Source organism: Tupaia chinensis, unplaced genomic scaffold, assembly GCF_000334495.1.
Source record: "Tupaia chinensis unplaced genomic scaffold, TupChi_1.0 Scaffold000387_1, whole genome shotgun sequence".
Taxonomy (NCBI): domain Eukaryota; kingdom Metazoa; phylum Chordata; class Mammalia; order Scandentia; family Tupaiidae; genus Tupaia; species Tupaia belangeri.
This window is the reverse complement of record NW_006159889.1, coordinates 3,158,923-3,180,871: the sequence shown is the minus strand read 5'-3', so window position 1 is coordinate 3,180,871 and position 21,949 is coordinate 3,158,923. Positions and strand designations below refer to the sequence as shown.

The window sequence follows — 21,949 nt, the reverse complement described above, 5'->3', positions numbered from 1 at the left end:
TTTTGGTTAATTACTGGAAGGTGGCGGTTCCGGCCAAAAAGGCCCTTGCCATCAACTTTTGTCATTACCTTAATTTTGGAACAAAACATACAGTAGAAGTTAATTTCTTTAAATTTCGGATACTATGAATAAACTAGGTCTAGTAATATATTAGGGCCTTGGTAAAGATGAAATTACATAATGTTTGTAAAGTATTAACCTTACACTAAAAGGCTGAATGAGTTTAGATTACAGGGTAGGTTTCTTGGTTTCTGAGAATTCAGACTTTTTAGGGTTCAGATCATTTTTGTTTGTTTTAATTTGCTAGAAGGCATGGGCACTTGTGCGAGACAGAGAAACCGCTGGGCGGGGGGGGGGGGGGGGGGGGGCTGTCATTCCCCTCTCTGTTTCTTCTTTCAGGATTTTGGGTATGTATGCACATGTGCCTCGCATATTTCTCAAGCCACTGTGCCTGGGACCTGAACCGTGCCTTGTCCATGTGGGATGCAGCTGCTTTAACCGCCATGTCACCGACTAGCCCCAGATCTGATTTATTTTTCCCCTTAATTTTTGTTTTATTTGTTATCATTATTACTATTTTCAGTTTGTTATAGGGCACATATGCTTGCCAGAGAGAAATGTGGGGAGTGAGACAAGCCACCAGGTCTGGGACTCAACCATGGTCAGCCATGTGGGAGTCCAGAAAGTACTATTTTTTAATTTGTTAGATGGGATGTGTGCTTGGTGTTGAGAGAGGGAGAAAGCACCCCTTAAAAGGGTATGGTCATGTCACCATCCCGTTTCCATTTTCCCATCCTGTCAAAATTTTGGATATGCATTTACACACACCCAGCATTATTTCTTTTTAGGTTTTTGTTTGTTTTTTGTTCTTTTAAGATTTTTTTTTTTTTTTTTTTTGAGAGGTTCTTTATAGGGTGTGTGTGCTTGTCAGAGAGAGAGATAGACATAAAGCGAGAAATAACCCCCTTGGGGGGGTGGCCACGCCATAGTCCCTTCTCCTTTTTCCTCTCAGGACCTTGGGCATACACACACGCGCCTGGCGTGAGTTTTGAGCCACCAGGTCCGGGACTCGAACTCAATCAACTACGTGGGAGCCCAGTGGCATAGCCATTATTCTAACTGCTGGTCTCAAGAATTTTTTAAAATTTATTTTTAAAGGGTTATTTAATTTTGGGGCCAGCAGGTGGCATGATGGTTAAGAACACTGGACTTCCACATGGCCAACCACCATTTGATTCCCGGACTTGGTGGCTTGCTTTCTCACTTCCCCTCTCTTGCTTGCTCTGTCCCTCTCTGGTCAAATTAAAAATAAAGTTAAATAAAATCATTCTTTAGGGGGGAAAAAAGGAATTACTAATTTTACTTAACATTTATTTTAATTTGGGTAACATGCCTCCAGCATGATTTTCAAGCCACCAGGGCTGGGATTCGAACTGCAAGGTCAGACATGTGGAAGACATGGTTTGTTTAATCAGCAGGCCATGAGGCCAGTCCTCAGATTGGATTTTAGACACCCCTTCCCTCCATGAGAGCATGGTCATACATACCACTGGCTGGGTTGTTAATTACTGGTACTTTTCTCTTGCAGTATGCCCAGCTGGCTGGAAGCCTGGCAGTGATACCATCAAGCCTGATGTCCAAAAGAGCAAAGAATATTTCTCCAAGCAGAAGTGAGCACTGGACCAATATAGTGCTGGGCTGCAGTGGGCAGCCATGAGAACAAGACCTCTTTTGTATTTTTTTCGTGTTTAAAATGTAAGACTTAGTTTCAGCCAAGATGTGTGGGCCACGACAGGCCTGTCCTATGTGGGTTGGGGAGGCCACCTTTTCTTTTCATTGGTGGAAATGGCCTGAGTTGTCTTATGGGGCAGGCCATCTGATGTGTATGATGTACCAGTAGTGGGACGCCAGCCCGTTGATGTTTTTGTAGTTTCTATTAAACTTGAACCTGAGACCTTTATGATTCATTATTTTAGAGGACATAAGCCTTTGTTTTTTTTTCCCCATTTGCTGGAGGACATATGTGCTCTTTGGAGAGAGACAGTGGGCAGGAGAAAGTGGGAAAGCACAGTCCCCAACCCCAGGGGAGGGTGACTGCTCTTCATTCTCTTGGGATTTGAGGCCTGCATGCATGCTTCTCTGGTGTGTCTTTTAAGCTGCTAGGTCCTGGATTCACTGGCAACATAGGATCCAGCCACCTTAACCACCACACTACCTGGCTGACCCAGGGGGACATTAGCCTTTGATTTAAAAGAAATTTACTTTTTGCTCTGTCTCCTTAGGGGAAATAGGAGTGAGAGTTGCTTCAGAATCGAGAAGTTGTTAAGGGGAAATGCAAATAGATGGTAACAGAACTGAAGCAAGGTGTGACATTTTGTTTTACTGTATCTGGGAAAGAGAAGATACACGCTGCTGTGCAGGTGGCCAAGTTAGAATTTAAACTATGCTGGGTTGCAAGTTAAGGTCCTAATGAGATGACTGGGGCATGTGCTCTAGTGAGTGCTGCGGGGGAACCAGAAGCTTGGCCTCTGGTGGTAAGTGGTAGCCTCTTCGACTAAATGAGCCGGGGAGCCAGCAAGTTGCATGGTGGATTTCCACATAGCTGACCACAATTTGAGTCCTGAACCTAGTGGCTTAAATCACACCTGAGGTGTGTGTGCCTGGAACCCTGTAGGAGCACGGCCATCTCTCTCAGGTGGTTTCTTGCTTTCCCTCTCACTGTCTTTAGCAAATGTATGGATCCTATGGCAAAAACAAAACAAAGTTCTGTCCTTTCGGAACTGAAAGGAGAGGAAGACACAGGACTGGTGGCCTTAGGTAGAGCCCAACACAAGTACAATGACACAGGACCAGCAGTTGGCGTAATGGCTAGGTCACTAGACTCCCATGTAGTCAACCATGGATCAAGTCCCGAACCCAGTGGCTTAAATTCAGGCCAGGCTTGTGTGTCCAAGATCCTGAGAGGAGAATGGAGAAGGGATTGCTGTATGGCCATCCCCCCTGGGGGAGTGATTTCTTGCTTTGTCTCTGTCTTTCTGGCAAGTGCACATGCCCTATAGCAAAAACTCTCCCCCAAAAAACAAAAAAGACACTTTCACCTTCCCTGGGGACTGGTCTTTATTGGAGGCTAGTCTTTTTAGACCCTCATCTATATTACTGTCCTGAGGGGGACTTTCAGCTGGGAGGAAGTAGCTAGGGCTATGATAGATTTGGATCCAACCAACAGTCCCTGTGTGTTACATGGTACCCTTGCAGACACTTCAAGCTGCCCACCCCTTCAGAACCTAGACTACCTGTGAGTAGCACTACAAAATTCCCAGAGCCTTCAGTAACAGCCAACATCTCTGCTTATATGCTTGGTACCATTTTAGAGTGCATATTTTATTTATTTACTTACATATTTTATTTAGTCCCTACAGCAACCTTGTGAGGTACTATTCAGGGCACAGTTGCCCTCAGGCTCTTACCTTGGAGCACTGCATAGAAGTGTTAACTTCTATTAGGCAAGTGGCACAATGCCTCACCCCAGCGCCTGAGCAAGCCAAGGCAGGAAGACAATTTGAGGCCAGCCTGGGCAACCAGTCTCAAAAAAGAAAAAAATACAAAGACCTCATATTCCAAGGCAGATGGGAATTCTAGAGCTGCCTTGTCTTTGATGTCTTGACCAAAGGAACCTTTTCGTCTTGCACTGAAAATCTTGATTATCAAAAATAGTCATCTTATAGCCAAAATGGAACCTCTTTGTTCTACACATGCCAAAGAGGTCCCAATCCCAGCAAGTACCGCTTATAAATAAGGGCTCCCTCAGGGAAGGAAGGTATCAAGGGCCTGGGGATTCAGGAGGTGAGCCTTTAGGGCTGAGCCAGCCCCGAGGTTTTCTGTGATTCTGTTTCTTGGAGATGAACATGGTTAGGGGAAGCTCAGTGGATGCAGGGCAAGGCTCCTGTGAGGGCTGGGCCAAGCCCAGAAGGGCCAAGCGTTGGGCAGGGGGAGTGGAAAAGTAGGTCTTCTGCTCTTCTGAGTAGCGCTCCTGGGGTGTCACAGCATCTCGGTAAGTCCAGTCACGCCAATGGAAATTGAAGCCTTCAAGCAGGGTGATGCGGTCAGCTCTTGCAGGCACACAGTCAGGGGGCTTTCTGGGTGGTAGGTCAGGTGCCTCTATCCCTGGCAGCAACACTACTCCTCGGATGGCAAACCAGCCCCCAAATCGGGGGTGTATGCACACACCAGATATGTGCTGAGGAGATGGTAAGAAAAGCAAGGGGTCAAGGAGGTCATCTTGGTACCAAACCCAATTACCATCGCTGCTATGGTGGTTCACTTAGTTCCCACTTGATGCTGATTCCTCTGTCCCCCTCTTCCAGACAACCCTTCCATAATTTCATTCTAAGCTTGAGGAAGGGCTCCCTTATGCTGAGACTCAAGTCAACTTCCCAGTTTTAGCACTGGTCTGATCACTGCTCTGCCCCCTTCATTCTGAGGTAACCCCATAGGGATTTTATTTATTTATTTTAGATTTTTGTCATAGTGTGTGCTCGCCAGAGAAAGTGAGAAATCACACACACACACACACACACACACACACACACACACCACACACACACACACACCCATGGGTGATGGCTACACTGCAATCGCTTCTCCATTCTTGGGATTTTGGATATGTGCGCACACGTGCCTGGTTGTGTTTTCAAGCCATCAGGCCCAGGACTCAAATCATGGAGTTGGCTATGCAGGATCTAGCATCTTAACTGCTATACCATCTGCTGCTCCAGCCCTTACAGGGTTTTATGAATAGACTGGAATTCTGACCTGCTATGTCCCCAGGTAAGTGCCAGGAAGCAATGTGATGAGGCTGGTCCTTGGCCAGGGCCCAGCTTCTTTGTCCTGGGCTGTGTCTACCAACTCCTTTAGGGGAGGGGAAACTTCGCAGGGCTATCTTGAGGGGCCTTTACAACTTTCAGTCCCCACTCATTCACATTTGCCCTCTGACCTGTGTCCCCCAAGGGTCAGCCTCCACATCTTGTCGTTGGTAGTAGTAAGCAGCTCCTGCCACGTGGGCTGCCGTCTGGGCCAGAATCTTGGGGCGCCGGTTGGGGTGTACCTCATAGTCAGCAATGATTTCCACCTGCAGCTCTGGGAGGTTCTGGGACAGAGAATAAGAGAGTCATGACTTGTCCTAGGGAGCCTGATTTGTGGTGTTAATGTGGGCCTATTCTCAGAAGTCCTTTTTGAAGGGAAGACATGACCTTAACTTGGGGCCTTCATTGTGAAGAAAGTTAATAGTTCTTTCCAGGAGGACCCACGTTTGAAGGGAAATACACAAAGTCTTGCTCAGAAACCATTATAAGGAGTGACGGCCTAGCTTGGGCCACACATTCTTGTGTAGGAAGACACGTCCCAGCTTGGAGGGGAGACCCAGTGTGTGTGCACATATGTATGTGCATACGTGAACATGTGGTGGGGGATTATTTTTCTGTCCCCAAAGATAGCCTAAAGTGTGTAGGTCTAGAATAAAGGCAGGTGAGCAATGCCTGGGGGCATGGACTCATTCCTAGTCTGTCTGGAGTCTAAAAGTCTGGTCAGAGGTTTAAATAGTTGCCTATTAGTATAGAGTGATTGAGACTTAAGACTGAGAGTGTGTCCGAGAAAGGTGGCTGAAGAATGGGGAGAGATCACTGAATGTCAAGACTGGCTTTAGAGTATTTTACCTATGAAGTGGCTTTCAGCTCTACACCTAGACCTTGCATTGAGTCTGGGGAGGTGGAAGCAGCTGTAGTTGGAAGAGCTGGGGAAAAGCTGAGCCTTGCTCACCTCTCGAACTTGGCCCAAGTGGTAGGCCACACACTGGTCCACAGGGTCAGTCAGGGGTTGGAGATGGCAGCTCCGCAAGAAAGGCTTGAGGGCCCGGTCAAACATGGCAGGTGTGCTGAGTACCAGGAAGGCCAGAGTAGGTCCTGGCAGGGGCAGGTGGAAGGCTGGTGGCAGAAGTTCATTGTACCATGCCACCTGGAATAGAGAGAACGTTCAGGCCAAGCTGGAGGGCTAGCCTAGGCCTTAGCCAGGCCTGTATCTTAGCCTGACATTTCAGGCCTCATATAGCTTGTCCTAGCTTCTGTCTCATTGATTTCATGAATTTTCACTGCTGTGTGATGTATGTTGATGAGAGAACTCATCTGAATTAGATAGGGAATTTAGAAAGAGGCAGGGAGTTCATGAACAATTAAGAATAATAGAAACTGACTATGTGACTAGTGTTAAGACAGGGTCAGTTGACAGTCTTTGGAAATTAGAAAAGGCCTTCTTAGAAGCTAAGTCTTGTAACTGAAAGGCTGACGTGAGGAGGGAGAACCTGGTGTGTGTTTTATTTTATTTATTTATTAGTTTTTGTTACTGGATGTGTGCGCTCACCAAAAAAAGACAGAGAGGGAAACTGAAAAATCACCCTCCATGGGGGTTGGCCATGCCACAATCCCTTCTTGTCTCCTCTTAGGATTCCAGGCATGCACAAACATGTCCAGCATGATTCATTTTTTTTTTCCTCAAAAAGTTATCACAGTTTATTAATGAACTGCAACAAAACTCTCTCCAACTCAAATCCATGTGAAAAGCCTTACAACTTACGTGTGTCAGATCTCAATTCACACCTACTTGATCTAGCCTAGGATATTAAAAAAGTAACATAGAATTTTAAATTTTATTTCTTTCCATCATGTCAACATTCCTATTAATATGGCTTAATCTGAAAAAGTCTGACTTACAAGCATGTTAATTATTTCCCTTTGGAACTGATAAAATCAGGAAAAATTTAGTTAAAATATAGAACAAAAATATTGCTTAACGTGATTTTATCTGTTTATATCAAAAAGTGTTCTCCCAGGACGAGCAGCTAGTGTAATGGCTATGTTGCGGGACTCCCATGTAGTCTACTGCGGTTCGCGTCCTGGACCTGGTGACTTAAAACTCACATTGGGGGAACCAGCAGTTAGCATAATGGCTATGTCGCTGGACTCCCACGTAGTCGATCACGGTCCCACGTAGTTGACAGCAGTTCGCGTCCCGGACCCGGTGGCTTAAAACTCACGCTGGGCACGTGTGCGTGCGTGCCCAAGATCCCGAGAGGAGAATGGAGAAGGGATTGCAGTGTGACTATCCCCCCTGGGGGGTGATTTCTCGCTTTCTGTCTCTATGTCTCTGTCTGTCTAGCGAGCGCACGCGCCCTATAGAGAAAACCGCTCAAAAAAAAATAAAAAATAAATAAATAAATAAACTCATGTCGGGTGTGTGTGGGTGCGTGCCCAAGATCCCGAGAGGAGAATGGAGGAGAAAGGATTGCGGCGTGGCCACCCCCCTGAGGGTGATTTCTTGCTTTCTGTCTTTCTGTCTCTCTCTGTCTGGCGAGCACATGCGCCCTATAGCAAAAACCTCTCCAAAAAAAAAAAAAAATCCTCAAAAAGTGTTCTTCCAAAATAAGGGTTCTAACTTAAGATTCCCTTGAATGAAAAAGTAACAAACAAACCTTATCTATCTTTTAAAATGGTACACTTACAAAACAATGCTGCAGATTGCTAGGTACACTAAGTGAACACAAAAGCATGTTTACTGAAAAGAACATTTGGAACATGACCATAACTCTTTATGAAAAATTATAACAGGCTCTTCATTTAATTTTAGTTATTTAATAATATAGCACAAGAGTAACTGGGTAGTTTATGATAAAACTGAGAACATTTTCTTTTCCCATAAAATGAATATGTCAATCTTTCTCTTTGGTCCCTTCCAGCCCTCCTTCATATGTTGAAGAGATAGTGAGTTCTAGAGTTTTGGTTAGGTGAGTGGTTTCCAAACTGACTGGACTCTCCAGATAGGTAGTTCCCGCATAGGGTTTTCCTGTCACTGGATCTATGACTTTTCCAACTTTGAAAACAATCTTAGCCAGTTGATGTTTCATGTGCTTTGTTCATGGAACAGGTAAAGCGTTGAGAAGCACGATATCCTTCACTGTGCACTGCTGAAGGGCATCGTGGGCAAAGTAGGTTTTCCTCTTATTAAAATACTTCAATAAATAGGGATTCAGAACAAGCCTGATCACCCTCACTTTAGAGGTTTTTGCTATAGGGCGCGTGCGCTCGCCAGAAAGAGAAACAGAGAGACAGAAAGCGAGAAATCACCCCCCAGGGGGGATGGCCACACTGCAATCCCTTCTCTATTCTCCTCTTGGGATCGTGGGTACGCACACACACGCGCCTAGTGTGAGTTTAAGCCACCAGGTCCGGGACTCGAACTGCGGTTGGCTACATGGGAGTTCAGCGACATAGCCATTACTCTAACTGCTGGTCCCCACTTTAACAGTTTTTTGTATTGCTGTCCCAGTCACCCTCCCCACGATGACATGGACAGATGAACAAGTTACTGACATTATGGCTCTGGTCACCTGCAGTTCTACTGTACAATTGCGCCCCCAGCATGATTCTAATGCCACTGGGTTTGGGACTTGAACCACGCAGTCAGCCATGTGGGACATGGAGTTGTAACCTCCATGCCACCTCCACCACCCCACAGGGGGGATGGCCACACCACAATCCCTTCTCTCTATCCTCCTCTCGGAATCTTGGGCACGCACACACATGCACCTGGAGTGAATTTAAGTCACTGGGTCCAGGACTCGAACCGTGGTTGACTACATGGGAGTCAAGAGACATAGCCATTACACCAACTGCTGGTCCCATATATAATTTTTTTAATTGCCAGAAGACACATGCATGTATTTACCAGGAAGAAACAGAGGGAAAGGGAGAAAGCACCCTCCAGTGGGTGTGGTCACAAACAACTCATCTCAATTTCTCTATTCTGTTAGAATTTGGGGTATACATATACATGCATGTGCACCTAACATAACTTTTTTTTTTTGGAGAGGTTTTTGCTATAAGGCATGTGCACTCGCCAGACAGACAGAGAGAGATAGAGAGACAGAAAGTGAGAAATCACCTCCCTGGGGGGATGGCCACGCCACAATCCCTTCTCCTCCATTCTCCTCTCGGGATCTTGGGCACCCACACACATGCACCTGGCGTGAGTTTTAAGCCACTGGGTCCGGGATGCAAACCGCAGTCGACTACATGGGAGTCCAGCGATAAAGCCATTACGCTAACTGCTGGTCCCCTAACATAACATGTTTTTCTAAGCCACTAATGCTAAAACTGAACTATGGTTGGCCCTATTGGATCTGAGTGCCTTAACCTATCAGCTATGAACCAGCATAAAAATGTATTTCTGAAAACATTATGCATGGGGGTTGGCAGGTGGCATGGTGGTTAAAGCACTGGGCTCCCACATGGCTGACCACAGTTCAAGTCCTAGACCTGGAGGCTTGCTTCCTTACTTTCCCTTTCTGTCTGTCTTTCTCTGGTCAAGTTAAAAATAATAATAATAGGGGCCGGCAGGTGGCGTGGTGGTTAAGGGTGCTGGACTCCCACATGGCTGACCATAATTCAAGTCCTGGACCTGGTGGTTTGCTTTCTCACTTTTTCTCTGTCCCTCTCTGGCCAAATTAAAATAAATAAACTAAATAACTAAAGTTAAAATAAAAAATAATTTTTTTTCAAATAATAAAGTGAAATAAACAATAAAAAAAAAAAAAACTATGGCCAGCAGGTGGCATGGTGGTTGGGGGGGCTGGACTCACACATGCCAAAAGTGGTTCAAGTCCTAAAACTGGCAGATTGCTTTCTCACTTTTCCTCTCTCCCTCTAGCTCTCTTGCTCTGTCCCTCTCAGGCCAAATTAAAATAAGTAAATAAGTAAAGATAAAATAATTTTAAAAAGTATTTCTTTTATTTATCATTATTTTTATGTTTTTGTTTTTTTAATTTGACGAGAGAGAGAGAGAGAGAGAGAGAGAGAGAGAGAGAGAGAGAGATAGCAATCTGACATGTCTGACACTATGTGGGAGTCCAGTGCCTTTAACCACTATACCACCTGCTGGCCCAATAAAATAACTTTTTTTAAAGAATTATTTTTTATTTTACTTTATTTATTATTGTTATTATTTTCCAGTTTGATCAGAGAGAGAGAGACAGAGAGAGAGAGAGAGAGGGAAAGTGAGAAAGGAAGCCACCAGGTCCAGGACTTAACCCACGGTCGGTCATGTGGGAGTACAGTGCCTTTAAACACCACGCCACCGGCCGGCCCTAAAATAATTCTTAAGAACAAAAAACTATGCATGAATTGCAAAAATGTTTTTGCACCAGAATAAACTTGTACTTTAATTTCATTTTTTTCAGAACTCTTTGAAACCACTTCATTTAAAGTAAATTCCATTTTTTCTGCAAATCCTCTCTCAAGCTAGACCCAATCTACTTCTCCTTCTGTATCCTACCCCATTGCTATGGGCCACTCAATGGAAGGCGTTCTAAGTGGGCTTTCTTAGGCATCAGGCAAAGAGCTCAAAGGTGAGTTGATTTAAATGTGTCTTAAGTATACTGTTCAGTGTATAGGGCACTGATGTGGGGGAAATGGACCTTTTGAAAACAAGGGGCAAAGGGAGGCTGTGGCAGATGGGGTGGAGGCAGGAATTAGAGTGCAGAGATATCTGTACCAGGCGGCTGCTCAGTTTCTATACCCAGTTCAGTGCTGATGATGGGCAGCAATATGAATTATCCTTCTGTTCATAGATGGAACAAACCAGTTAATTGTTTGCTTGTTCAGCATCGGGAATGCCATTCTTTCCTCAGCTGACCGCAATCATAGTCATACAAATCTTTAAGGCCTTGCCCTTCCTAACTCCTTGACGAAGCTTCCCAGGTGCCTCTGGCTTCACAGGTCCCCTTCTTTCTATAAATTATGTAGGTAACAATCAGAGCCACACAGGTTACTGAATCATATGGTATCGTTTACCATTCACCAATCCGGCATCATACGGAGGTAAAAAGACAAACGCGCGACGCTTTTCTACCTTTTTAATCCAAGTCCCCGCTGACACTCTGTCCTTGTCACATGGACCCAGGCCAGAGGGACTCGGTGGGATCAGAAGGTTCCCAGAGCCGCACATCGGTTGCACCGAGGCCAATTATACACCTCGTCCAAGAACCGCAGGAGGGATAAACCAACCTGGAAAGGGTAAACCTCGAAGCCAAAAGGACACAGTATATCCTCAATCTTCTGTTTTAGTTCTGCGACACGCGGGTCCATGGTGCACGCTACACGCTGAGGTCGCTGGGGAGTGGAGTCCTAGAGCAAACCGAGCCTTTACGGGTGCGGGTTGCTCGGACTCCATTTCCCAGGAACTACTGGGACCAGCCGGGGCCCGCGCTGGCTCTCGCGATGCATCTTGGGATTCGTAGTTCGTTTGGTCCCTGGAACCGACCCATACAGAATCAGGAAGACTCGGTTTCCCGAAAAGCTTCACGGTGGGGTGTGAAGGCCCGTGTCGCTTCCAGGGAAACATAGTTCTGCCGCCTCCATCGCCCGTTGTGTCTGCGAGGAGAGAACTCAGTTTCCCAGGCAGCGCTGCGGCAGCCAGTCTGAAGTCAGACTTTCCCGGCCTACTAGGAGGTTTGAACCCGGCGGCGGCAGTAGTTGCTGGCTCAGGTTTGGTGGCATGGCCCCAGGGTCCTGCCTTTGGGACAGTGTCGGCCAAGATTCAGTGCCTTCAGCTCTCACCTGATATCTGCGTATCAATATATCTGGCTTTCTCTCAGTTTCCCAAGAGCACCTGCTCCCTTGCCTAGTCCCCCAGTCACAGTTCTGGTTTGACTGGCATCCCTGTCCCTAGTATTGCATCACCACTGTCCCCTTTCGATCTCCTGTTGTGACATTTTTGGGGGCTGTAACTTGGGTATCTCTCGCTGGGAGAGCAAAGGGCACAAGACGCTAGGGAGCCAGATCTCTGTCACAAGGTATGAGCAGGAGCCTGAGCTGGTCTGAGCAGCTCGATGCACTTCTTGATGCTACTGATGGAAATGTGGCCCGGATTAAGGTGAGGCAGTGCTGGAGGCCCTCAGTTTTTGGGGTGGGGCGTGTGCAGGTTAAGGGACACTCAGAGCTCATTGGCCTGTGCAATTGTTCCTTTTATAGCAGCGGTTGTATCCCCTTGGGGCCTCCATTGCAGGTACGTAGTATCCCTTTCTACTCCCCAGCTTTTTCTCTTACCAGGACCCGCCTTCCCCCAGTGCTTGTACAATCCACTACCTCAAAATTTCACTTCTTTCTTTTCCTCAACTCTGTGCTCCCACACAGAGAAATTGCACTTGTCTCTTACTTATTCTCTCAGTAGGAGACCTGGCAGGGGCCTGGATTTTCCCTCAGCACATGCCTTCCCAGCCAGGAGTCCAAGCTCAACAGCCTTGGGCTCTAGAGACACCCAGTGGCCCAGACAGGTTGAGCTGGGGTGGAATCTATAGTCCATCTTCTCTCTGGGATGAAGTTAATATTCTCCGGTCCCAGCTTCGATCTCAGGCTCAGGTGAGGCTTGAACTCTTTAAGTGTGTCTGAAAGGTCTACATGGAAAATACTTTTTTTTTTTTTTGCACCAAAATAAACTGGTATTTTAATTGAATTTTTGCACAAAATTATTGAAGTTCCCTCGTATATGTGGTATTTGTAGGAGATGAGAATACACGGGTTGGGAAGGTCTCTCACGCTAGTTTGTGTGTTTTTTCTATCTGAGTAGGTGACTGAGGCACTAAAGCAGGCCGTGCAGGGCCTGCTGGAAGAGCGAGAACAACAGAAACACCAAATCAGTGCCCTAGAAGGTATCTGGCCAGTTCTTTTTGTCACATATCTGTTGTGTGTGCACATGCATCTTAATTTGCAAGTAGAGTGTCTGGGATCATATCTCCTAAGAGAGGCTGGCTCTCAACTTATTCCACTATAGCGTCATTAAGGTTGCTGCAGGGGGGCCCAGAGGGAAGGACTCTACTCTTGGAGCAACGCCTGGAGGGGCTGAGAAGGGAACTGCAGGGCCTAAGGAGTCAGGTGCTGGAACAGGCCCAAGCTCAAGGCCAAGCCCAGATGCAAACAGGACCAGGAAAGTACAGTACTACCAGTGTCCTTCACCAAGAGCTGCAGACGGAGTAAGTAATGGGCAAGGCCTCACCTTCATGCGGCGTCTGAGCTCTTGGCTCTCTGCAAGACTGGTGGTCTCCTCAGAGGGCTACTTGCTGGACTCTAGAATGATACTGCTGTCACTTCTGCAGGCGGCAGCTGCTATGGGAGGGGTCAGAGGTTTTGCTGGAGGAACTGAAGTTGCTTCGGGACCAACTGAGTAAGTAAAAGATTAGGGGTGAGTATGTGTTCCCTTGTCTTCTTTTCTGGAAAGCTTTCTTACTTTCCCAGTAAGTGATCATAGCTCTGCTGCCTGAGCTACTGAGAAGTCTGGCCAAATATTTTGTCTTGCTCTTTGCCTCTCATGGTGTGAGTTTAGTCTCTTCAGTAAGCTTGGATGCTTCCCAACAGCTGGACTAGAATGCTTCTGTCTCAGTTTAGAAAATCAGGCTGGTCATAAGCAAGGAGGGACAAGGAAAGAAGTTGGGAGCAGCTTCTTACATTCTCTGTCATCTGTAGGCCAGCACCAGGAGCTGCTGCTGAAACAGATGACTGAGGGGCGGCAGGCTCAGGCATGCAGCTGGAAGGTGGGACCAGTATCAGACCTGCCTTTGCATACTCCCCAGAGAGGTCCCTTCCTTTCTGTGTCTATCCTGTTCTGTCAGGCTAGGATAATACCCTCCCCTGCTCACATCTCTTCCTCTCTTCCCTTTTCTGACTCTGCCTCTCACTGAAGCTCTTCTTCCTAATACTTCTGGTCCACGCCTTGAGAAACTGTCCTTGCCTCCAAAAGGATTCCATGTGTGCTGATGAGGCCAGTTGTGGGGAGGGGATTTCTTCCTAGAGATGGAGAGGTTTGGTCCTACCTGGGCCTATGGTCTGATAGATGTTGGAGCAGCTGTAGAGTGTCCAATAAAGCAAGGGTCATACTTTGGAGATTACCAGGACGAAGGCCCAGGATGCTCTGCAGGAGCATCACTTCTTCAGGGCAGGGGGTGTGAGTGCTGTAGCAGTAGAGGGGATTTGTTCCACTGAGGTCAGGCACTAGTGACCAAATTCAGTTATCCCAGATTTGACCTGGGCTGGTAGGGGCAGTATGAGTATCTGGATGTAGTCCACAAGGATAGCACTGGTTTTGTTCTTTAGTTTTTTGTTTGTTTGTTTGTTTGTTTTCCCCCATAGGGCACATGTACTCACTGGAGAGAGACAGAGACAGAGAGAAGGAAAGTGAGAAATCACCCCCCAGGCAGATGGCCATGCCAAAATCCCTTCTCCTCCTTTCTCATCTTGGGATTTTGGGCATGCACACACTTGGGCCCCATGTGAGTGTCAAGCCACCAGATCCAGGGCTTGAACTGTGGTTGATCATGTGGGAGTCCAGCACCTCAACGACCATGCCACTTGCTGCCCCCACTCCGTTCTGCTCCCCTGCATTGGGTATTCTTTACCTGATACAGTGTCACCAAGGGATCTATGTTTGGATGGTAAAGGGAGAAGAGGCTGGAGTCCTTGCCTCTGGAAGGAGAAGAGTTCTGTGCTGGGAGGGCCCCCTTGACTGACTCATCATTACTGTCTCTATCTCTGATTCTGATCCCTTTTCCAGGACCTCTGTTCATGTCTTTCAATCTAAGCTGCCCCTGGCCACCACTTTCTCCATGTCTCTTTCTTCATCTAGCTCTGAAGTCAGTCTTCCAGACAGTAACAATAGCAGGGAACTTTTAAGGAAGCTAAGTGGGGGTAAGGGCAGGGATCCCCATTCTGGGGGAGGCAGAGTCTGAATGGTGCCTGGATGCTAGATGCCTATTTATTTGGCTCTGACTATAAGGGATCTCTTCCTTTTTCTATGTAAATCTATCAATTTCTGTTGCTCCCAAGTCAGGCCTGTATGTCCCTCTCTATCAGACAGACCCAAAGCCTAGTTTTGTGCATATCACAGTGTTTGCTAATGGATTTTTTTTGTTTCTTCCTCATAGATTGCCAGAGGTACACCTTTTCCAACCTGGAGCTCAACAGCTTTCAGCTCCATGCCGAGAGTCTTGAGCAAGAAGACCTGTTCCTTCAAGGCCCCAAGATGCTCCTGAGTGATCTGTAAGGACTTATAAGAGTAGTGGGATGAAGCCTTCTTTTCCCCTTTTCTCTCTTGATCTAACGTGTATCTGCTCTTTCTACTGAGGCTTCTCACTGCCTGCCTGTTTCTGTCTCCCAATTGCAATAAAATGGTATAACCGTCCGCAATGTGTTTTTCCCCCCCAATAATTATTTTTAGTATTTTACCTTTATTTATTTATTTATTTTAATTGGACTAAAGAGGAACAGAGCAAGAGAGAGAGAGGGAGAAAGTAAGCCACCAGGTCTAGGACTCGAATCACGGTTGGCCACGTGGGAGTCCAGTGCCCCTAACCTGCCGGCCCCATGATGTGTCTTGTTTTGTTTTGTAAATCAATATCCACCTGGCATAGAATCAGCTTTACCCTTTCTTCTTCCTATGATTTGATGGCTCCCTTCCACCTGTATCTCTGAAATCTAAGTTCATAGACATTTTTAGCTGCATCTTCTGAACTTGAGTAGAGGTGAAAGCTGCCTTTCTGGTGACTAAAATGAGGTAGGATATTGATCCGGGGCAGTAGTGCTGTGGAGATATAGAGGATATAAGATATTTTGGTAGACCTGGGACTGGACAGTTGGAGACTTCCTTTCCTAATCCTCAGCTTCTGCCTCTTGAGACTCCAGATTGTCCATACCTCATTATCTCAGCAGCCTAGTCTGCATTTCTGTAGCATCTTCCTCTGATATTTTCTATTATATGGATTTATTATTGATTTCTTTCTTAATTAAGTTTTTGAGAAATTTTGGGCACATGTGCTTGCCAGAAAGACAGAAAGCAAGAAATCACCCACCAAGGCAGATGGATATACCACAATCCCTTTTCCCCGAGTCACCTCTCGGGATTTTGGGCACACACACACACACACGCCCAGCATGAGTTTTTTTTTTTTTTTTTTTAAGAATTAATTTATTTAACTTTATTTATTTACTTATTTTAATTTGACCAGAGAGGGATAGAGTGAGAGAGAGAGAGAGAGAGAGAGAGAGAGAGAGAGAAAGCCACCAGGTCTGGGACTTGAACCATGGTTGGCCATGTGTATCTTTACCTACCGCACTACCTGCCATGCTAGCTACACCCAGCATGAGTTTTAAGCTACGGGGTCTGGAACTTGGACCATGGTCAACTATGTGGGGTCAGCAATATAACCATTAGGCCATCTGCTGGTCCCCTCTATTATATTTATTTTTAAAAAATGCTTTGTGGCTAATGATTCTAATCTGTTCACCATTTGGTTACTCTCTAGAAAATGTATTTTTCTAATTGACTAAGGGCAACTCTACTTCCTCCATAACTGGGCTTTGTGTTCTAGACAATATGGTCTATGATTTCTATAGAAGCAGCAGCTTCTCCCTGAGGCCTCTTCCACTACTAAATGTGGTCAAAGATAGTGTCACCCTCGAGACCAGCAGATGGCATAATGGTTACATCACTGGACTCCCATATGGCCAACCACAGTTCGAGTCCCCGCCCCAGCAGCTTGAAACATGCTGGGTATATGTGTATGTGTGTGCTTAGGATCCTGAGAGGAGAATGGAGAGAAGATTTGCAGTGTGGCCATCCTCCCCACCCCCTGGGGGGTGATTTCTTGTTTTCTGTCTCTCTAGCAAGCACACATATCCTATAGCAAAAATCTCTCTCTCTAAAAAAAAAAAAAAAGAAAGAAAAAGAAAAGAAAAAGATAGTGTTATATCCATCCTCCATCCAGAGGATGCTATACGTATGGCCAGCAGATGGTGTAATGGTTAAGGCACTTGAACTCCCAAATGGCCAATTGCAGTTTGAGTCTCAGACCCATTGGCTTGAAACTCATTCCAGGTGCATATGCATATGTGCCCTAAATCCCAAGAGGAGAATGGAGGTGAAGGGATTGTGGTGTGGCCATTCCTCTGGGGGCAATTCCTTTCTTTCTGTCTGTCTCTCTGGCAGTGTACATGCCCTATAGCAAAAATCTCTCTCTTAAAAAAAAAGATTCTATAGTGGACTCATGTAAAGTTCCCAGTTCTTGGTGCAGGTTAGCTGGAAAGAAGACAGTTTATCTGAAATAAAAGCATAACAGAAAGCTGAGGCAAGGGACCAGCAGGTGGCATGGTGGTTAAGGTGCTGGATACTCGCGTATGGTCAACCATGGTTTGAGTCCCGGACCTGGTGTCTTGCTTTTTTGCCTCCTCTCTCTGTCTCTCTTTGGTCAAATTAAAATAAATGAATGAATAAATTAAAAAAAAATAGCTGAGGCAAATAGGGCAGATACTACTTAGATGTGGGGTACATTCAAGTCCCTGACCTGACTAGTAGACAGGTGATGGGACAAGATTGAACATTTGTAGGGTAGTCCTCAATTCTTTCTGTTCAGCATTGGGAGATTGCTGAGAGTGGAGTGATAGAAATCAGATCCTCAGGGATCAGCAGGTGGTGTAATGGCTATGTCGTTGGACTCCCATGTAGTCGACCATAGTTTGAGTCCCCGACCCGGTGGCTTAAACTCATGCCAGGTGCATGTGCATGCATGCGCAAGATCCTGAGAGGAGAATGGAGGAGAAGGGATTGAGGTGTGGCCACCCCCCAGGGGGGTGATTTCTTGCTTTCTGTCTCTCTGTCTTTCTGGTGAGTGCACGCTCCCTATAGCAAAAAACTTCTCCAAAAAAAAAAAAAAGAAAGAAAGAAAAGAAATAAGATCTTTAGGGCCTGTGGGTGGCATAGGAGTTAAGGTGCTGAGTCCCACATGGCTGGTGGTGTAGTTCAAGTCCTAGACCCAGTAGCTTGAAAATCCGGTTGAACATGTGTACATGTTTGCCCAAGATCCCAAGAGAAGAATGGAGGAGAAGGGATTGTAGTGTGGTTATCTCTCCTGGTGTTGGGGAGATTTTTCACTTTCTCTTTCTTTCTCTCTCTGGCAAGCACACATGCCCTATGGCAAAAAAGCCCCCCAAACCAAAAAAGCTTTAAAAAGAAATCAGGTCTAGGTTAAACAGACACATTTTAAAAAGCAAAAAATTTCCTTCAGGTTTTTTTTTTTTTTTTTTTTTTGAGAAAATTTTGCTATAGGGTACAGGCACTCACTGGAGAGACAGAGAGACAGAGAGACAGACAGTGAGAAATCACCTCCCAGGAGAGATGGCCAAGCCACAATCTCTTCACCTCCAGTCTCCTTCTGAGATTTTGGGCATGCACATACACATGCCTGGTGTGTTTTAAGCTACAATGTCTAGGACTTGAACTGTGATCGACTATGTGGGAGTCCAGCAATGTAACCATTATGCCATATGCTAGCCCCTCAAAACAAAAATTTCCAACAAGGCTCATCTTTCTGTTGAAACAAGTGTAGAAAATCCCTCTTTTTTAGGTTACTCTCTCGAAAGACTTATATTTTTTCACATCTGACATGGTGGGAGGGAGAAAGCACACCCCCCCCCCCCCGTGGGGCATAGTCATGCTGCAACCCCTTTGCTTCCATTTCTCCATCCTGCATGTACACATGTGCATCTGATATGTTTTTCCAAGCCTCTGAAGCTGGGACTCAAATCACTTGGTTGACCATGTGAGACTGGCTCTCTCAACTATAGAGCTACCTCCCAGTGCTCTACTTACTTATCAACTGCTTTACATCAAGCTCTGTAGGAGCCAAGCTTGCAGACTGCCAAGGCTCTCACAACAGAATAATAGCAATGTGGAACAAAGATATGTGAACTGTCACCAGGTGGCAGCACATGATTTGTTGCCAGAGAATGACACCAAAAAAGCTTTAGGCCAGGGGGACTTGGCTGGGGTGATTTTTCTACCTTTAGAGTCTATGAACTACCGATTACTCTTCCTAAAACAGTGCCATTTAGGTTATATTGATACTTCTGCTCAAGAATAGCTCCCACAGCATAAAAAATAAAGGGCAAACTCAGCATTTAAAGCCAACCCACATCCAACCTCTTCTGTCTTCCATTCTTACCTCCAACCACACATCTTTTTAAAATGTTATTGCCACTGGGAACCAGCAGTTAGCGTAATGGCTATGTCGCTGGACTCCCACGTAGTCGACCGCGGTTCGTGTCCCGGACCCGGTGGCTTAAAACTCACGCCGGGCGCGTGTGCGTGCGTGCCCAAGATCCCGAGAGGAGAATGGAGGAGAAGGGATTGCGGCGTGACCATCCCCCCTGGGGGGTGATTTCTCGCTTTCTGTCTCTATGTCTCTCTCTGTCTGTCTGGCGAGCGCACGCGCCCTACAGTGAAAATCTCTCAAAAAAAAAAAAATGTTATTGCCACTCAGAATGCACACTACAATTATTTTAATCCCACTCATCTGTCAAAATTTTCCTCTTCCAGGAGAAAGTTAGTCTAAAGATGTCTGGGATGAGGTCTCTAACAACAGGGAATACTGGTGCAGTAGGCTACATACACTCTTACCAGCCTTGCCTGCTCTTGCCCTCCTCCTGTTCCAGTCTGTTTAGGCATGAAATTATGAGTTCCTGAGATCCAGGCATTTTGAGTGTGAGGAAATATGTACCTGTTGAATAGTTGGATAGAATTCTTATTCCCAGCCAAGCTCTTTCAAAATCCTGTTTTCAAGCCAGCTCAAGTGTTACCTCCTCTAAGCCTTCACCAAATCCAATCTGTCTAGATGAATTGCTCCTTCAGCATATTGTTTAGATCTACGTATTGCCCTTACTACTTCGTCATTAATAATTGTTAACGTATCTGTTTTACCCCTCTCTATGCTAAGATCCTACAGGACGCCTTATTCATATGAAGTTTCCTTTCTCAGCCATACCTTGACCAACCCACAAGCTACGACCAATCAAGTCTATTTTCAATTGACTTTATCAATTGCTAATCGCTTGTGTGTCTGGCACTTTGATCGGTCAATGTCGTGTTTACTACCCCGCCCTCTGAGAGGCTCCTGGACTCGGGTTTCCCCAGGTGTATTCTCTCCTCCTCGGTTCCGCCTTCCCAACACACTGCTGCTTCTGTTCTTATCTCTACTTCCTTCCTATTGGTTCTCTTAGTCTTCTAGAGTTGGCGCCTAGGGCTGCTGATTGGCTTTTCAGGACGCCCATTGTGCCCACCCTCATACCACGTGGTATTCCTAACGCTGATTGGACAATCATACTAGCTCGTTTATCAAGGATTGACGGTAGATTGGCTGCTCTGAGGGAGGAGTCGAGAAGGGGGCGGAGCCCCCTAAGGCCTCGCCCCCAGGTCCCCTGCCCCGCTGGGCAGGCGTTTCAGTCCCTTGCAGTCTGGGAGCTGCGGAGCTTCCAGCTACCCTCTAGATCTCACTGGTCGGATCGTCCTCCTGGCCCCGCCAAATAGGCGGGGGGAGCGGCCCCGATCGAGGGGTCATGGCAGTAGCCTCCTCGTCCCCCGCCGTCGCTAGCCTCGCGGAGTCGCCGGCTTCTGCGCGAGGGATCCCCACCGCCTCGGCAGGCTAAGGAGCCGCTGCCGCCACAGAGCTGCGAGGGCTACTATGCTCCCTCTCTGCCTCCGCCTCCCGGTCCCGCCCGCGCAGGCACCCCTCTGGCAGCTCAGTCCCGCCTCAGGTAACGTCAGGAGAGCGCGTGGGGCACACACCCGGGGCATCCCGGCCCGAGCGCGCCGCTGCTACCTCCTGGGCCCCCGAGCGCTGGCACTCGGGTCTCAGCACCCGACCGGACCGCCGGGCTTTCCGGAGGTCTAACTCTGGGCGGGGGAACCCCCTGCCTGGCCCTTTCTCCTTACTTCGCACTTCCCTCAGGGTCCCGGGACACCCCCTACCTTCACCCGGAGGAGGCCGGGAGCCCATTAGAAGTTACCTCGTAGCAGAGACCTTTCTCACCTCAGTCAGGAGTCCCGCGTTTCCCCGGAAAGCTCCTTTCTGAGACCTCCAACTCTCCACAGAGAGCCCCCCTCGTCTCGGTCCCCGCTTCTCCCTCAGAGATCTGGACTCCCTCACTTTACTTCCCGGAAACACGCTCGTCCCTCGGAAACATCCACTCCTCCCCTGCCCGAGACACGGCCGTCTCCCCTCTGCTCTGCTCTGCTCCCTTGTTATCCGCTGTTCTCTCCCCTGCTTTTCCCTTCTCTGCCTTCTGCCCTTCACTACGAAGACTGTGGGCTAAGCCAGTATGCAAATTTAGCTAGAAATGAAAACCCAGGTTTGTCTGACTTAAAAACTTTTCAATTTATGCCACTGAGAAAAACTTGCTAAAGAATTTGAACTTTATTCTGTAGGTATAGGGGGCCCGCGAAGGTTTTGTAAACAGGAGTTTGATGTGTTTGGATTATCTCTGGTGAAAACGTGGAGGAAGAATTGAAAGCGAAGACAGAAAGCCTCCACAGGCAGGTGAGAGAGAATAAACAAGACAGTGATAGCAAAACAGAGAGAATGGCACACAATTCCAGGAGGTTTCAAAATAGAGTTGAGAGGATTAGTCCGAGTTTTCCTAGCTTTGACTCGGCCGGTCTGTGAATTGGTAGCGTTACTTGAAATAGGGAGCGTAAGCAATTTTGTGGGACAGTCATGAATTTGAGGTAGTAAAAAGTTTGTAACTTTTAGATAATCTTTGTGGGTAGCTGGAAATTGGGATCTGAAAACTAGGGGAAATGTTGGAAATGAATACAGAAACTTGAGGGTCAAGAGGGAATATATGGGGGATATTTGAAGCTTTAGTATGAAATGATAATACTGAAAGAAGAGAAGAAAAAGGCTGTGGACCAGAAGGAGCATCATTGTAATAGGGTAATAGACACTGAAAAAAAGAAGTTGAAAGAATGGGACAAAAATGAGGACAGAATGGCATTATAATAGAAGCCAAAGGAAGAAAAGGTGTCAAGA

General features: G+C 46.7%; 4 protein-coding genes across 11 annotated transcripts in view; 3 read left to right on the top strand and 1 right to left on the bottom strand.

Moving 5' to 3' along the window:
• Positions 1-1,960, top strand: part of PRDX1 (peroxiredoxin 1) — a 15,467-nt gene extending 13,507 nt beyond the window's left edge. The window contains exon 6 of the mRNA XM_006153815.3: positions 1,589-1,960. Coding sequence (XP_006153877.1) covers positions 1,589-1,674 — 86 coding nt within the window. The 3' untranslated portion in view covers positions 1,675-1,960. The remainder of the gene's footprint in view (positions 1-1,588) is intronic.
• A 1,070-nt stretch (positions 1,961-3,030) lies between these two features.
• MMACHC (metabolism of cobalamin associated C) lies at positions 3,031-11,291 on the bottom strand. Of its 2 annotated transcripts, none has more exons than XM_006153813.3 (4): positions 10,954-11,094; positions 5,815-6,009; positions 4,994-5,146; positions 3,031-4,237 (listed from the first exon to the last, which is right to left on the bottom strand). In XM_006153813.3, exons 1-4 carry the CDS (start codon positions 11,047-11,049, stop codon positions 3,821-3,823), a joined length of 861 nt encoding a protein of 286 aa, XP_006153875.1. In that variant the 5' UTR covers positions 11,050-11,094; the 3' UTR covers positions 3,031-3,820. The 2 variants fall into 2 exon arrangements, with proteins under 2 accessions (XP_006153875.1, XP_006153876.1); XM_006153814.3 differs by lacking the exon at positions 10,954-11,094 and adding an exon at positions 11,109-11,291 and having other exon boundaries at positions 3,033-4,237.
• A 62-nt stretch (positions 11,292-11,353) lies between these two features.
• On the top strand, positions 11,354-15,273 carry CCDC163 (CCDC163 homolog). 5 transcript variants are annotated; one of them, XM_014589890.2, is made up of 8 exons: positions 11,354-11,976; positions 12,078-12,108; positions 12,274-12,461; positions 12,670-12,751; positions 12,874-13,072; positions 13,196-13,263; positions 13,563-13,630; positions 15,017-15,273. In XM_014589890.2, exons 1-8 carry the CDS (start codon positions 11,899-11,901, stop codon positions 15,122-15,124), a joined length of 822 nt encoding a protein of 273 aa, XP_014445376.1. In that variant the 5' UTR covers positions 11,354-11,898; the 3' UTR covers positions 15,125-15,273. The 5 variants fall into 5 exon arrangements, with proteins under 5 accessions (XP_014445376.1, XP_014445375.1, XP_006153873.1 ...); XM_014589889.2 differs by having other exon boundaries at positions 12,271-12,461; XM_006153811.3 differs by having other exon boundaries at positions 12,075-12,108.
• A 5,004-nt stretch (positions 15,274-20,277) lies between these two features.
• TESK2 (testis associated actin remodelling kinase 2) overlaps positions 20,278-21,949 on the top strand; it is a 168,216-nt gene continuing 166,544 nt past the window's right edge. For 2 of the 3 annotated variants that reach the window (XM_027773923.1, XM_006153808.3), the window contains exons 1-2: positions 20,278-20,675; positions 21,346-21,457. The gene's annotated coding sequence lies outside the window, so the exon portion shown is untranslated. The remainder of the gene's footprint in view (positions 20,676-21,345; positions 21,458-21,949) is intronic. The other variant, XM_006153809.3, reaches the window with a different exon arrangement.